The 17,316-nt window shown below is 47.5% G+C and overlaps 1 protein-coding gene across 1 annotated transcript in view; it reads left to right on the top strand.

Moving 5' to 3' along the window:
• Window positions 1-11,886: 11,886 nt before the first annotated feature.
• Window positions 11,887-17,316, top strand: part of LOC143179414 (uncharacterized) — a 137,428-nt gene continuing 131,998 nt past the window's right edge. The window contains exon 1 of the mRNA XM_076378629.1: window positions 11,887-15,204. Coding sequence (XP_076234744.1) covers window positions 11,887-15,204 — 3,318 coding nt within the window. The remainder of the gene's footprint in view (window positions 15,205-17,316) is intronic.

Below are 17,316 nucleotides of genomic sequence, written 5' to 3'. Positions count from 1 at the left end.
CCGTGTACGCCGTGGGCCAGACCAGTCGAGTTCCTTAATGAGGGAGACGTTCGAGAGCTGTTGTGTGTGCACCTTGGGCTGTCTCATGCTGGTGTGTGTGCACGCATACCTGTAGGTACGTGGCCATGTGGTACGCAGCTGGGCCACCTCCGTTCCTCCTATCGGAACCAGCTTCGCCGCATTCCCTCCCGACTACCTGGGAACTTCGCGTTTCGTCACGAGCTCCTCCTCGTCCTCGTGACTCGCGTTGATGGGGATCCAAGTTCGCGTTCCATGCTGCCCAGTTGCGATACACGACCATTGGGAAGTGTATAGTATCACCGAGTTACAATATTTACAGGTATTTTGAGATTGAGTGTATTTTCTGTCTCCCTCTCGCACCATCGTTGAATTCTGACTGTGGCGAACGCTGCAGTCACGGTTGACTCATTGTTTTCGGAGCGTCGATAGTTTAATTTCGTTAAAACGCTATTTTCAACCGCAGGCGGGTCGGATCGAATGCGAGGGGAATGGAATTGTGACGTTTCATTATTTTAATTGAAGGGAACCACGGTGGGCCGAGATCCACCCCTCGATCTCATTCGTCTTCGCCTAGCAGGAAATTTCGATTTTCCTGGAGAGTCGGGCAGAGGGATCTCTCCCACTGAGTACGTGAAATTGAAGACACGAAGCACGATTTATGAAGCGCCGAGGAAGAAAAATAATAATCGGGAACGCGGTCGTGATAACCACTGTTTATTTTCTTCTCGGAAATTGTCTTCCAAATTGAAGTAAAATTCTTGCTCTCTTCTAAACGTTACCTTTTTCGTTTCCATCGTTATATTCGTACATAAAATTGTCTCTGTAGAAACATTTGTCATCAACAAATATTATATCATGGACTTCATATATAGAATAATATGTAACAAAAGAAGAGATCGTAGAAAGATAAATTTGTCAGGTATGGCCAAAATAATCTGCTCCACTTGAAAGGTCTTTATGTCCTATAGTATACTAAATTTCACGGCTACGCCATGCTCCACGAAATCCTACACCAAAACAGTTGACAAATCCTATACCTGCCAAGGGGGGCGCTAAAAAAAAAGGAGAGGGAAACCTGAAACAGGGCCCCCTAGGAAACCGGACCACCGGTTGCTCCGCTCCTGTTTGTCGCCCCTCGATCACGATCCCGATCCACGCGGCAGTCTTGCCGCGCCAGCGCGATCGAGAGGATCGATGCTGCGCATCGCATCTGCGCTTCGATTCCTGAGAAGCGTCGCGTCGTGAAAATCATCTTCTTGAGTAAATCCAGTGCAAGTGAAAGAAAATTGGAGGAAAAGTGTTTACCAACAGCCCCTCGTGCGAGGCCAGAGGTAGTACAAGTGCTCCAATGTTCGGTAACATTGTGTGAAGGTGATTGTTCGTTGATACGCAGCTCGGCGTCTTCTCCTTCCATTGTCCTCGAGCATAGTTAATTCAGCATAGTTTTTCTCGCGTGTTATTTAGAGTTTTGCCAGTCGAGGCTCGCTCATCTTTGTCACGTCTTCGTTTCATCCTCCAGCACGCTACCTCCATTCGTCGGCAGTAGTTTCTTCCCCGTTTCTGTTTCTTTCACGCGGAATACGAAAGAGTATATATCAGGGGACGTCACCAGTCGCGTTTTCCGCAGTGAATTTTCGTGACGGGTGAAATATTCGCGCCCCGCTGCTGCCAGTGGCAGACAATTATTTTAATACCCTTAAGATCACATCCCACTTACAAGATCCTTCTCAGTTAATTTCTCGAGAAGAATATCCAGCTCGTCTATTTCTTAAGCCTGTTTAATCTCTTCGTCGCCTTTTAACGGCGTCACGATATCGCCCTGAATTCATTGTCCCCCGGGCTTAACACTTCTGGGATATCTTAAAATCATCTGGAAAGGTACAAATATGAACACTCTTTCGTGTACTAAATCATTTCCTTTTAGTATCTAAAAAAAGAATATTTATTTTAAGTTGCTGGAGTGGCCACAAGAGTATGATGGACCTAAGGGGATTTGATCCAACTCTTATCAGACAACCTTTTACTCCCTCCTCAGTTGGCAGAAAACTTCTTCGCTGGCTCTGTATATCCTCTTTTTATGTACCCAATGTTGGGGATAAAAAGCTGACCCTCCTAATTTTGTGTCGTTCGATTCTCTGTCGTGTCTCCGTATTATCACGATTTATGTATTCCCTTCTCCACTGGTCCGCAACGAATTAGCCTCGACTGCTTCTTAATAGGGTTCCCGTCTGGACCGGAGCGGTTGCGACAGGTTCGATTATCGTCCGTGTGCAGTGATCCGCGTCGATCTCATAGGTCTCTGGTCACTGCGAAAACCGGAAGCGCTGGATGCGAACCGCGACGGTGATTAATGTTCGACCATCGTTTTAGGCAAGACGCATCGTTCTTGCGTGTCGTCGAGCGATAGTGTCTACGTTCCAGCGACCGATAACAATGTTTGAACTGTCAGTGGACTGGTCGGGGTTACAGCGAGTTGGTTTCACAATTAGGAGACCGTGAAAACTTCGACGCGACGACTGTGTGATTAATCACTGGTGAACAGGTGATACTGCATCGAGAAGTGAACACTTGAAGTACTCGATATCGTTTGCTCGTAAAATCCTGGCGGCTGCCTCGTAAAACCCGTCGATAATTCCTCGAGATCGTACTTTCGCGCGTGAATCGCGAGCCGCGGAGGGAGGGGGACGACCCAATTTTTCGGTGAGCGAAATGGTAGCGATAATCGTTAAAAATCGTGGCGACGTGCGCGGCGTCGCGAGGTTGATAAATAACACGATCGACGACTGCGACGACGGAGGAAGGAAAAGATCCCGGGAGCCGTAGCCGCAGATAACAGTGCTCGAAGTGTTCCACGAACGATGCTCGTCTTCCCTCTGTACTCCTAAACGCTTCGGTATCTCGGCCGACTGCAAAAATAGAAACTGGTGATTGATTCCTACGCGGAGTATTCAGTGAGACTGCCAGCCCCGTCGCGAGTGGAATGCAAGCTGTGTATGGTGAACCTATGCAGTTGAATTACAGTGTTTACCTGCTCTCGAGCAGAAATCTCGGAGAAATATCTGCAAAAGCACCATGCAAGCGTGAGCAAGTGTATATAGTGATTTGATTCAGTGTGAAGCAATAGCTTGACACAGATTTTTTACGGTGCTGAAATCCTAATCAAAAACGTTTGTGAAGTTTTGTTAGACGAAGACTCTGTCTTTGTGTCCTCGATACTCCCCCATCCTGCAACATTAAAGCAGCCACCAGAAACTGCTGTCCTCGCAAATCTGCGGATGACTAGAGCTGTCCCCGCTGATAGCGATACCCATTCGGCGCAATCAGGAATCACCGATGGTCCCCAACATCCAGTGGCTTGCAAGCTGTTCCTACGGTTAGCGGGAACGGCTACGACGAAATTACGTTGCACCACTGCAGTCAGGAATTGCCAGGATAACGTAGCCACAGTCGATTAGAGAGGGTAGTCAGCAGGAGAGATCCAGCCTGACTCTCAGCGAGTGTGCCGACTAGGTATGTACATTATGCACTCTGCATTTACACATGCTCATGATAATGCTGCTGTCGGAAAGTAGATTTCGTTGGGCGTGATCTATAGAGCCCTTTGGGTGTAATTTTAATTTTAAGGAACTGCCTCGGTGCTCTACTTGTTCTGAAAATATTGCTCGGCTCTTTTCTAACCCTTAAGCACTGGTCAGGCCTACTTATACTGCTAGTTAATTGTAGGCTTTAATGCATTTTTATGAGAATTGTAGTTATGTCAAATCATGGAGAAAATTCTTTACAATACTCAAACTATTTAAATATCTTTATAGAAAAATTCACCTTGTAGAATTGTCTGTAATAGATATGAATTGTGATAGCTGCTCGAATGACGCATAATTTCGAGAAAAAATCTCCTTGATGCGTCAGCCTTTGGTACCTTTATCGTACCAATGGCAGGGTTCCAAATAGCCTCGTAAAATATTCATTCCTCGAGCGCCTTGTGCCTTTCATATCCAGAATAATAAAAAGAATCGCAAGGATTATGGTCTCATTAAAAGTCAAAGTAGAACTTAGCTTGCTGAAAAACCCGACTAAGAGATTTCCCTAGGACAAAGTGAAACATTGAAATTTAATGTTGTCCTTTCCTAAAATTGTAGCTGCACTCGTTTTCCTAGTAGAATGGTAGACTGTTATCGCATCCACATACACTGGATTTGAAAATGTGAAAACGTTATCGTTCTAGCGGTCGTGTGATGGTTTCATCAGAGACTCGAGTTGCTGCTAATTGTCGGCTCGTTAATACACCCCTAATAATCAGCTGCGTTGAAGCAATTAAAGATACGATAACGCGGCGGTGTTTCTCGACAGTTTCTACGTGGTTGGACGGTATCATCATGAGGAACCCACGCGGATGGGATCCCCTCTGGCGCGATACGCGGATCGAATGACGAGGCGTGCGTGGGTGTGCTACGCTCGACCGATCGGAAGACACGGGGCTGGTTACTGTGCAGAACAAGAATAAAGAGAGTTTCATGGGCGCGGTAATGAGTTATCGTGAAGTTGCTTTCGGCTCTGTTTAACCATTCCGTTTGAGCCCTCGCATGAAGGCGGCTTAAAAATCAAAGATTTCGCAGAGTTTTAAATTCTTTAAATCCGTCGATAAATACATTCCATCATTATCGAACTTGAAGAATATTACAGCATGCTTTTCAGAGAACATTTATTCGTAATTCAATAAAAAGGGACGCATCGTAAAGGAATTTTCGTAAAGGTGTGGGGTGCCAGAGTATTCGACGATAAGGAATTACTCGAAAAATGTTGACTCGTATGTCGTAACTGGTCATATCGGTAGCCTTGTGTGCGTGCCAGCGCGATAAAGCCCGGGCAAACGTTTGCCGCGGTCGATTCATATTCTCTGCGATTATCAGAGCCTGAATGAGGACCGGACAATGCCACGAGGATGGTGGCCCAGCTCGGCCAGGCTGTTCGTGTCGGTTATCTCCGTGTGAATGCACTTGCAGCGTGGCGTCGGTTAGTTTTGAAAAGAGAGAGAGCTGCTCCATAACGAGTGTATCCGGTACAAAAGCGAGATCAAAGACAGCCGTAAGGGTCCGATGCGAGGCATCGAGAGCCAACTCTCGGCTTGGCGCCTTCCATCTCGGACGATATCGTGAGAGCTGGCCTTCGCTGGCGTTCCACACGGAATCGCGAACTTGACTTCTGCTCAATGAAATTGCACGTTTCTTCACGCCTCCCTGAAATGGCAATAATAAATATTTCTCGCTGAGGAATTCGTTCCACGTGCATCTACGGCTGCATCTCGAGGTAGCAGAAAACGGGAATGATAAAAGGCAGCCGAATTGGAGGCAATAATGCTGGATATAAATAAGCGGCGCGGAGCGACGACCAAAAGCTCGGGACAAAAAGCTCATCTCGCGTCGCGGTGGTGCAATATCTCGCACGAGTTGGCAACACACGCGTCGCGATGTCAGAACCTGGCACGTGGTTTATTTGCAAACAAAAACGACGCGGGTCGCGTTTGCAAGCTTGCTGCGAAAAGTAGAAGGGCAAAGAAAAACGAGGAGACCTAAGGGCCACGACCCTCGGAGATCGCATGTGTGGGCCACGAATCGGGCCCCACGTGGCGAGAACTTCTGAGAGAGTAAAAACTCGTAAGGGATGTCTACTCTTGTGTGCCATCAGAACTTCCCAGAAAATGGGTGAAACTCTCCAAATGAAACGCAGGGAAACTAGGGAAATAGAGAGCCTTTGACCTCATTCATTCAATATACATAAGTTAGAATGCCTCTGAAACACTTCGTACACAAGAATAAAAGAGGATTAAAAAATCGGTAGAAGCTGAGGGGTCTGTGAAGAGTAGCTACATATCATCGGGCAAAGATTTAATGCTCCGTTTTGCAAATATTTACGAACATCGTACGCATAGGAGTCAAGCGCAAAGGGTTAATCAGCGACCGTGGAGGATCTACAGCTTCCGATCTTCGCGGGCCATTAACGACGCAACGTCGAGGGAGGTATTAATAAACCTAGGGGCCAGGGTCTCCAGACCTCGCGAAATTGACTCGCCAAGAATGTTTTCAAACATCCCGCGTTTTTCTCGTTTAATTGTAGCAGTTGGCGTGTTTCGCGCAGTGTAATCGTGCTACGAGTATTATAAATAGAGAGGAGCGATCAAAAGGACCTGGCAATACGTGCAGAAATAGCGATCATTTTACGGAGTATTTCCATGCATGTCTGTGTCTCTCTTGCTCAGCCTTGGGTGCAGTTGCATACGGGTCATGCACCTCAAAGGCCAGCCCTGTCAGGGCCGTGAATAGCCCATCGGTCTGGGAACGTAGTGGGGGGCAGGGAAGAAGGTTGTGAAAGAGCATCGAGTGTTTTCATAAGGTACTCGGGGAGGATGCTACCCGTCGAGAAGAATAGGAGCGAACGATACAGATTGTAGGGCAGGAACGATACAACCAGCGAGGGGAGAAGATTTTTTCGTGGAAACGGGGATCCAGCTTCGAGGAATTTCGTTTCCGTGGATTTACTGAGAAATTGCAGTCGCGGGAACGCTCCTTTCACTGCTGTTCTCGGTCTTCTGTCGTTCGTTAAATTTTTGCGTAGAGGGATCGAAAGGTATTTGCTCGGTCGTAGTTGATTAATATAGGAAAAATGTCCGATGAAAAATCAAAGGCTTTCGACGGTTTCGAGCTCGTTTCTTCTTATCGAGATCCATTTGTGACTCTCTTGCATTGGTACTCCAATTACATCATAGAACTTGGAAGGATTAATATTCGAAACGCGCGTCTCTCGCGTTTCCTCATGGATTCATGTACAGGGTGTTTTTCTAATACGTGGGAAGCAGTGTAGTATTTAAGCTGTATACGTGAGAAGAATCTTGGTATAAACAAGATCTTATTAAACATGTGTCTATAAGAATTTTATTTGATATCTTTGTATCTTACATTTTATCTATCTCCGTTACAAATCACTCTTTTCGCAAAACTAGAACCTGTTTCCCACTGATGCACTTTAATTGCTCCGTGATACAACATTTTGCATAACACTGAAACAATCTTATTTGCCATCGTGGGCGTCCGTAAGTGCTTGAACGTGTTTCTACAGGGTGATTTGGTTGTGTCTTCATTTCTGGTGTAAGTGACACAGCTATAGCAAGTCTTTTACAGTGAAGTTGTACAAAGTGTTCGTATTCGTTTCTCTGAAGATAGAAACTTTAAATCTCTTTGGAATGCACTGAACTTCTCTATCTGTGCCACTTCAATATTACAAGGAAATTACTAAAGCACCCTGTAGATTCGCATGAACGCGATTAAACGCTGTCGAGGAGTAATGTTATCTCGCGGCACGTAGGTGTGCAGCAATCCGCTAGAAAGATTAATGGTTCAGCATTATCAGGCCGATACACTGTAGTCAACCTGTAGGTTTTTCAGGTGCGGATCTTCATTTCGATTTGACGTGCCGAAAATTCGTTTATCACGTTGACAAAACTCGATCGTTCTTTTTCATTCAACTCTTGTCGCACTTTTATAGACGAACAATATTTTATTTTCTATTTTCGAGCGTACCATCGAATAAACTTTCAGAGTACTTTTTCCTGCATTCGAGAGTGCTATCGCGTACAATGCATCTGATGCAAATTGGGACGAAAATGATTTTCCCCGATGCGGGAAAAAACACGTTTCCATCAGCACCATGAATTTCCACTCAGAAATACATTTCCCGATATCATATTTCGACGCTTAAACGACAACTTACGCGATTTTGCATATAATGCATTGTTCGCGCTAAAATCTCATGGCATATCGAACGTTCGTTTGTCGAGGATCGTGGAACGGAAACGGAGAGGCATACGGAAAGCTCGACGAAGAGAAAGATAGAAAGACTCGAAACGAGATTAAAGGTCTCGTCGCACGATCAATTGAGGGGTCAAAAAGGTTTAAGCACGGTGCACAAGCCCCTCGAACGAGCTCCGCTTAACGAGCGTCGCTAACGCGTACGAGTGTTTTCACGATTGATGTGTGCAACGATTATTAACCCATTAAAAAACCATGCCACGGTCGAAGGCCCACGCTCTTCTCGCATTCCCGCCTCGTTTAATCGTGCCACTGTCGATCCTCTCGACCTTTCCATCGATGAATTACGCGCGACGCTTGCGAACACGGCCATCCTCGAGGCATATCCCGCTGGTCCTGGCAACGGGCCAGAGGCGTCTGTTTAGAGGGCCCGCCAGCCGCCGCAAGAAACTGCTTCCTCGATTGATAGGGGTGCCTCTATTTACACCCCTCGTAATCCGGGTGGTCTGAGAGTGAATAAATCTCCTGGCATCCTTGCTTTATAGTGTCCTGCACGTACGACATCTTCACTTTCCTGTCTCCTGGTTTCACAGTGTCCTCTTGCGTTCTGTTTGTAATGCTCCACAATACGCGATGAATGATACGAGGTAAATGCTTCCATTGAGCATAGCAACTCCTTTATGAATCAGTTGTTGTTGAAACCATGTCAGTTTCTGCGAACGTACGTTAAATGCAAAGAAAAGCGCGAGCTGTCGTCGAGCTAAGAGTGAACGAAGCGAAGAAGTCCTCTCCTCCCACGCGTTGCAGTTGTGTAGGCGCGTGGTTCACAGCGTAACAAGTGTGGCGCGAGGCGAATCGACGAAGACGTTCTTGTGAAAGTGTATCGGCCAGGCGTGTAATTAGCATTCACGTACGCGCGATCGTTGCATCTATCTTGCGACAGACATGAGATGCAAGGCGATTCGCGTGTGGTCCCTCCCACGATCGAGTGTCTCACGTTCGTCACTGTGCTTGTAGGCTCCCGGTGATTGAACGCAGACATTCAGTATCGGGAATCGAGAAAAAAGTAGCCGTGTGTGGTATTTCGACGCTGGAGATAGGATCAACGCGATGCCATGACCAGTGGTTGGCTTCACAAAGGAAAGAGTACAGGCTGTAACGTTTTTTTAGGGTGTCAGTTGCGAAACTCTAGACTTTTTCTCTCGGCGGTATGAAAAAGAGAAAGGTACATATGTCAGAGTTCATCTGGGCTTGAGTTTTTGAAACTCCGAAATCCTCTCCTCCCCTTGGCTTTACGTTCAACCGCCACGAAATTTATGCAAATGTATTCCAGTGGAAGTTGGTGGGAGCAGAGGTTCCTGCGTTTTCAGAGACAGGAGGTTTTTCTTGCGGCGGCAGTGGGTAAACCGAGAGGCAACGCTAAATCCAAGTTAACTCTTTGATTCCGGTAGACCTCAATCGAGGATCCGGTACGCGTTTATCTGGTAGATTCCAATTGAGGCCCAGATTATGCTGATCCAACCTCAATTTAGACGTCGTGTATCATCGACTCAAAGCAGCCTCTTTTCTCCCTTTCCTCGAGTTAATCGCCTTCCACAAATTCCACGAGCTCGCTAGTTGTGACACAGTTCCTTAGTGCCTGAACTTAATACTCGTTAAGGAGACCCAGAACGATCTCTGCTTATGCAAATCGCTCCAGATCCCACGGTCAGAAAACTGCTGACCTCTTTCAACTGGATCCTCCGACGATTTAAAGACACGTCAATTTTTCTCTCGAAAGGAACAAATTGAATTTGAATCGGAATTCAATTGTTGTCTCTATAAAATTTACTTCCAATAAATTCCCTTAATTGCCATAGCGTTAATGAAACGATATCGCTGAATCTGCCAAGCGAATTAAACCGTAATAATCGTGACAAATCACCTCGTATGCATTGTGTATGTTATTAAGGTCATTGCACCGACCATATGCCTAAAATTTGCAACCCTGCTAATCGCCGCATAATAATTTTATGAGTTGTAATTTGGTCGATCATAAACACTCACCTATACATCTCGAACGCCATTTCCGACGTTCTATGCGAAATGATGCGTGAGCCAAATGAGCCACAGTTTCTTGCACCCGCGCCGCCAAAGGAAGAAGGAATTTCGTTAATAACGAATGCCGATCGCGAACGCCGTTCCACCTGGTACTCGCGAATACGCCGCGTAACGCGATTGCAATAATGGTTCCATAGATCCGGGTCAGTACATCCGAAAAATACTACGCTGCGGCGTTCCAGAGTCTGCTGTGGAACGTGAACCATTCACAGTCTACCTACACTCTACGGTGGAATGTATTTTTTTCCAAGATGATAATTACCAGAGACCTTCTGTTCCCGCCCTTTCTTGTTTCGTTACCGTTTTTTCTTCCCTTCTCCTTATTCTTTTATCGCGGTCCGAGCATTGTGCGGCGCCTGCATTGTCTCGAGAAGGAATTCCGTCGGTCGACTGTTTAGCGGGCCATAGAAGGCCTGTATTCGCGTTTCACGCTCACACTTTCTACTCCGACGTCTTAATTGTGGGTCAATTTCTGGGAGAGGAAACGGGGCCAGACGGATCTTCTGCTCACAAATCGATGCGTGCATCTAAAAGTACATTAGAGTTTCAGTACGAGTGTGCTTGAGTATGCAGATACATGTGTTGCAGAGTAAATATACTTTAGTGCACATGAACTTGGTTAGAAGTCAACTTGAATAGAGGTCAACTTGAATAGAGGTCAACTTGAATAGAGGTCGACTTGAGTAGAGGTCGTCTTGAGGAAAGGTCAACTAGAGTAAAGGTCAACTTGGGTCCAATCCCGCTTAAGTGTTCGTGAACTTGAGTCCTCAAGCGCAGTAATTTAACGTGAACATTCTTTCCTCTGTTTCTGAAGTTCACGCCACTGTGCGGTGGTCCACCATCGATATCTCGAGGAACGATCTAAAAGTAGAATGCCAGCTAGGAGATCGTTGTGGCACAGTCGCGTGGGAATCGTTGGGGAGCCGTGAGAGAAAGACAAGTACACACATCCAGAGGAGGCGAAGGTTTAATTCAATTTACGCCTCGTTCGCGATCTCGTTCCTCTGTTCGCGCGAATTGAAACTTTACCGTCGAGAACGTCGACGAAGTGCCGTTACACCGCTTCAATATTTGTACGGCGTATTCACGAAGCTTAGCACGTTGGTATCGATATAATCGAGATTTCCCATACTTTGTAATTGTAGAGGAATTTCTCTAATTACCATGGTAGAATCGATGATATCCGAGACGATGGAATGTGCGATCGTTTTGGCGAAATATTTATACAGAGAAGCGATATCGATGTTGTAGTACCGCTAATTTAAATATATTCACTGAAATCCAATAGGAAGGGAACTTTCTATTTCATATCGTCAAAGTTTGAAGATTACCCAACCATTTGGAGGTTCATGACGTTACGCGAATCGCTGCATTGTAATGCTTTATTCGAGCGTAACTTGCCGAATCGGAGTCCATAACGAACCATCGTTAAGACGATTAATTTGCTGGAATATCGAAGGAATAAATATGCATGACGAGCACAAATATACTTCTCGATAGTCAATATTCACCATGCACCAGCGTGGGCAGGCATATTGAATTCCAAACGACCGCGTTATGGTCTTTAACTATTCGACGCACGAGCGCGTGCCTGGCCATTACAATATCTAACACGCCTCGGGCCTGAAAACCGAATTAATTCTAGCCGGATATCGGTCAGCTACCGGAAATTTCGCCATCGGTAAAACGTTCGGGCGGTGCATTTAACCGGAAGCCGATCGAAGGAACCGTTTTACGGAAGTGCTCCGCTACTTCGATTACCCATATGACTTTCTGAATCCATTCCACCTATCGAATTACAAATTTAGAGAAAACATTTCTGAAAATTGATAGATATTGGAAAAAAATTGCAGCTTCCAATAATTAATTGATATGTTTCTCTAACGACAAACTGTTATTCTGTTTCAGGTGGATACCGAACTCCCTCGTTTCGAAATCCCCAAAAATGTGAACATCCTGCAAGATGACAGATGATCTAATCTTGAAGACTCTAACCGCCGGCAACAACATTCCATACGTTGACGAAGATGGCCCGCCACCGATTGACCATCGTGTTCGGTCGAACCTGGCCAGGAGAGAGTTGACAAAGGACACCGTTTCTCCAAGTCTAAATTCAAGAAATGCCCCCAGTTTTACAACCTTTCGTTCAATAGGTCAAACAAGAGTCAATCAAGAGTACGAAGGAACTTCCACGATGTTGCAAAAGGGAGCCACGTTCAATCAAAAAGACTCACCTCAGCACAGGTATACCAGACAATCGACTGGGAAGAAAAACAGGAACGAAACAGCAGAGAGTGGGCCGGAGAATCCTCTGCAGCGTTACGAAAGCGCAGTTTTGAAATACCAGAAAGCTCGGCCGAAGCGACCGGCAAGCCGCGATCGACAACAGCAACAGCAGAACCACGGCTACTCGAGCTCCGACGAGAGCATGGCGAGGAACAAATCGAAGAGCATCAGCTCGATCGACACTCAATCGGTGAACAATATTCTAGACGAGTATGAGGATCTCGACTACGGAAGATCATCCGACCAAAGCGACGTCGGCAGCATCAGCGTGTCCAACTTCGAGGCTGTGATGATGGACCAGCAGAAGAAACAGCAGCAAGACAAGTCTAGGGTCACCACAACGAGGATGCAATCCAAGTGTTTCCCAGCTCGCGAGAAGCCAGTTCTGAAAGTGAACCAACAGACGCAAGTGAGACAACGGTCTCGAGAGAGGCAGAAGGAATCCGTCAGACACGTTCCAGTGTCTCCGACAGAGGACAATCCCTCGTCTCGCGTTTCGCCAGTGACGTTAACGGTGGATGCCAGTCGCGCGAAAGTCCCCGAGGTACTGCTTCGTAAAGGCGAAGTTCAGAAGAGAGTCGACGAGTGGCTGAGCCAGACTCAAAGCCAAAACTTCCCGTGTCCTAGGGACAAGCCGCTGACGAGGTCGAACAGTAGCGCTGACCAGAAGAGAAGGTATCGCCAGGATGCGCGATCCAGATCGATCGATGAGGGTAGGGATAAACTAAATGGAACGTCCTCTAGCTACGACGATCTCCGTGATAAGAAAGTAGAACGCAGGGTGGACAAAGTGAACGTCGGTGTGAACACCAGCAGAGGCACCTACAAGGAGTATCTGGCCCTGAAGAACAGAAGCAAGCAACAGGATTACGGTTTCAGTGCCTCGTGCAACGTGGTCGGAAGATCGAGGGACATCAGCCCTTCGACTGGTTCCAGGATTCCCCAGCGGGGCCCGTTGAGCTCCAGCTTCAGATCCAGGCGTCTAGAATCTAGCAACGAGGAAGGTCAATCGGACAACATCGCTGAGCAACTCTTTCAGGCAGAGAAGAACTGTCGCGGCAGAGGATCGGTCGAGAGCAGGCTGACGAATTTGGTAAAGACCAGAAACGAGTTGGATCACGGGAGGATATCTGGGGTAAGCGGCGTGGCTACCGGTTGCCCGACACCGACGGCCTCTTCGTCGTCGCCATCGGTCATTCCCTGCAGGAGATCGTCGTTCAAGCGGTCGCAGAATCACGATCAAAGCGCGAGCAGCTCGACGAGGCCGCTCGTTAAGGAAGAGACAGGCCAGAGGGCGAGGGGAGGGAGCAGCGGCTCGAAGGGCCAGAGCAACCTTGGTGACCAAGGCGAGCCGATCTCACCAAATAAGGACGGAGAAAGTAGGCGGCCGGCTCTCACGGGCGATTCACCGCGGGCCGGTGATAAAGCAGCCGATGCTGCCTGTAAATCGATGGAGGCATCGAGGAGCGGCGATCGACCCACGCGAGACATCCCGAGGATCTCTGGGGAATCGGCCGAGTCCAGGTACCAGCGTCAGGACAAGAGAGAGAACAAGATGGAGCAGACGAGGCAGGAGACTGTTTACGGTGCCGTTGGCGCGCGTGTCCGGACTCTCCAAGGCCAGCAGGAGTCCCGCGTCACGAGACCGAGAAATCTTCAAGGCGGCGTGCCGCCAGAAGCCAGAAAGCCACCGGTTCTTCCCAGAAAGGAGCAGATCCCTTCGCAGGACGCCAAGGGCGATCGGGGCAAGTGCTCGCCGGCGAGCTCGCCGCAGTCCAGCTTCAAGCCGAACAATCGCGTGTACGCTGCACTCCAGCAGCTGAACGAGCAGAACTCTATCAAGTCCAGAGTGTCGAGCGCGGAGTCCCCAGGCAGATCGCACTATTCCTCCCCGAATCACGTGGAGAAGATTTACGAGCGCAGCCTGCAGCCGCAAGTGATTCACGCGGATGACCTCGAATCGGTCCTACGACCTTCTTTGCAGGTTTCCGCTTACGGCGAAGGAGGCACCGGCCGATCCGATCGCAAGTCACCTTCCAAAGAAGCGGTTACGCTCGCCGAACGAAACGAAGAAGAGGAAGAAGAGGTGCTGGAGGTGGAGGAAGAAGTTTACGAACGAGTCGGGGAGCCGCGGTACGAACACCTGGAGACTATCGAGGAAGACGATCAAAAGAGCGAGGCGTCCGTTTGCAGATACCCAGAGGTCGGATTGAGCCAGTGCCTGAAGATTCAGCAGGCCCTGCCGAACGGTAGACCGAGGTGTCCTCCAGAGAAGAAGAAAGAGCTCGATTCCTGTACAAAACCACCGACAGAACCTGCGAGGACGTTCGTCACGTTTCACTCGGCTGGCTATTCCCAGAGCGTCAGAACCAGCCAATCTCGAACTGGTTCACTAGAGAGCAACAATCAGGAGGAAAAACGGAGCTCAACGGAGCCGATCATGATCCTCGAGGACTTCGACATTGGCTACGATTCTGGGAAGCTGATCGACAGGAGCCAGCCGTGTCACACGCGAGAGAATAGTAATCTATCCACGGCCACTATTCCCTTGGACGAGCTGGAGAGTGAAAGGCAGGCGGCAAAGTTCAAGGTCGAAGACGCGTGTCTTGATTTGGATGAGCTGCCCGATCAGAAGACGAAGGCTAGGTTTAAGGAGGAGGAAACAAAAGTGGCTGGAAGGGCTGATATCGTAAGCGATAAAGAGAGAACTAATTCAAGGGAGATCGAGGATCGAGTGGTGAGCGAGGTGCTAGTGAAGAATCTTCAGTTCAAGCAGGATCTGCCGAAGAACTCGACGGAACACGGCGAATCGGCGAGGATCATTGAACATGTCGGCCAGCAGAAGATCGGCTTTCACAACGTGCTGTGCGACAATTACGAGAACGCGCATGACGCGAGGTTTAAGGAGAGCAAGGTGTACGTGACAAAGGAGGAAATGGAGCGGCAGAGGCTGATGGATCTGCTGAGGAAGGGGGACTACGAATCCGTGAAAGCGGTGAGTGATAACAGATAGTTTCTTAGCTTCTCTTTTCTCCACTGCTCTGATAAGACGCTTCTCGTCCGTGCCGATTGGCCGATTACGACTCCATCATCGGAACAGGCTTCGATCTCGCAAATTACACTGCTCGAGCAGTTTTTCGCGAACGATAATTGCGTGCGATGCTCGCTGCAAAAAGTAGTTAAACGGGGAAAGGTGTTTCGCACCTTTAACTGCTTTCTCCATCGTGAGCCATATTTTAGAGGCCGTGACGCCTTCCACCGCGAATTGCAGAGCAAGACTTGGCACGGTCGAGTAGTTTGGTGTTAAATAGAGTTATGGGCACGATAGGCTACATCCATTCGATATCTCTGCCGATCTTGAATTCCGTAACGAAGGTCACGATTTAAATGAAGGCTATTTGAGATAAGTGTGATGAATATGGGCAACTCCTACAATATTAGCTGTTAACGAGCTCTATTCAGATTTACTTCAGGTTTTAGTGATTTTATTGCAGTTGCGTTTTACCTATTTGTGCATTAATTAATACGCAATTTGCGAAACCAGTTTTATGTAACCATGACGAATTACAAACAGCTAATATTTTAGGATTTATCAATATTTATTCGCTTCTATGCGATAAAACCCGATCTATCCAAAAAATACTCGTTCAATCGCGGCTTACATTCGAGAGGTCATAGCTGGACCGATTTGACGATGGCTGGCCGCTCGTTGAATTTTCACGCATCACCATCGACGATGTGACGGTGTTTCATAACTAGCGCGTGTGTGCCGCAGCGTTTAGCGGACCTGGTTTTAATTCGATCCCAAAATAAGCTTCATGAGAGAGGTACGGATGACAGCAAACCAATAATTACGCTCGCCGTTTTCCGTCGGCGTTGATTGTGTCCCACGTGCCGAGTCAGTGGATTCTTCCAGCAATTGCAAGTTTCGGAATTAACCGAGATACGTTTCATTTGCCCTTTATCTCGATCGCCCGTACACCGAATCACCATTTACGCGAAAGCCTCTTTCCCCCGCTTTGTCAGTTGGCACGCTTCGCCTCTCTGACCGACGTAATCTCCCGCAGTGACGATTCGAACTTTGCTAATTTCGACCGATTTCGACCGATTTCGACCGCGCGAATCCCGATATAATAGAAAAAAGTTCTGTGACTTCTATCGCAGAGTAGAATTTAACGAACTAACTCGTAATTTCATAAAGTCTACCACGAATTTCCTCCACTCGAGCTACAACTTTGTTACTCGGAAAATTTCGTGGAGAACGTAATTGGGGAACGTTGAAGATAGCCCTAAGATAAACAGACTTTCAGGTACTCATAACCACGACTTCGGGGAACCCATTAAGGGTTGAGTAATACGTTCACTTAGTTTCCTGCAAACAGGATACAGGTCACGGTGGATGCAATCGTTAAGTAGCAAAAGGACTAGCAAATTTGATTCTAAAGAAAAGCTTGTTTGAATCTTCGGTGCCCTAGAAACCTGATTAAATCTTCCATTTCTCACTTGGGAAATATTTTATTTTTACAATTAAGTCTCAGGAATATCTCTTACCTTCTTCATGGCCGCCAGGGGGACTAAAAATAAAAGGAATTATTGCTTCGTAAGGGTAGTACGTATCGTTCCTGGACATTCTTACCCGTGGTTGCTCTTCAAAGTGCACGATCTCGGGACACGACTCAGCGTAAGAAACTAGTGGGGGTTGGGGGTTAGGGAGGGCGTAGGAGAAACGGAGAGAGTCTTACGATTTATGATTCAGCCGAGCTGGGAACCAAGCATTAGGTATGCGGTTCATAGTACGCTTTAACGCGCAAGAAAGATGCAATAAATTGTAGCACGCGTGCTAGTACGTCTCGTGGGCCCACGAAGAGAGCGCGAGACTCACCCTTAACGAGGTTTCGGCTCGGCATCGTTCTTTTCTCTTTCCGTCAGCTCGCTCAAGGACAGCGCAAATTAATTTTCATCCACATTTATTCGTTGAACGGTTGCTCAGACGTCCTGTGATCCTCCACCATGCGGGAGGAAAGTGGTGGTCACTGGCCAGGAGTCTGTGTAACAGTAAAACTTGTGTTTATGAGAGTTCTATCTTTCTGTGAATGTGCTAAAGTTT

Source organism: Calliopsis andreniformis, chromosome 5, assembly GCF_051401765.1.
Source record: "Calliopsis andreniformis isolate RMS-2024a chromosome 5, iyCalAndr_principal, whole genome shotgun sequence".
Lineage (NCBI taxonomy): Eukaryota > Metazoa > Arthropoda > Insecta > Hymenoptera > Andrenidae > Calliopsis > Calliopsis andreniformis.
The sequence above is the reverse complement of the archived record's forward strand: the minus strand, read 5'-3'. Positions and strand labels throughout refer to the sequence as shown.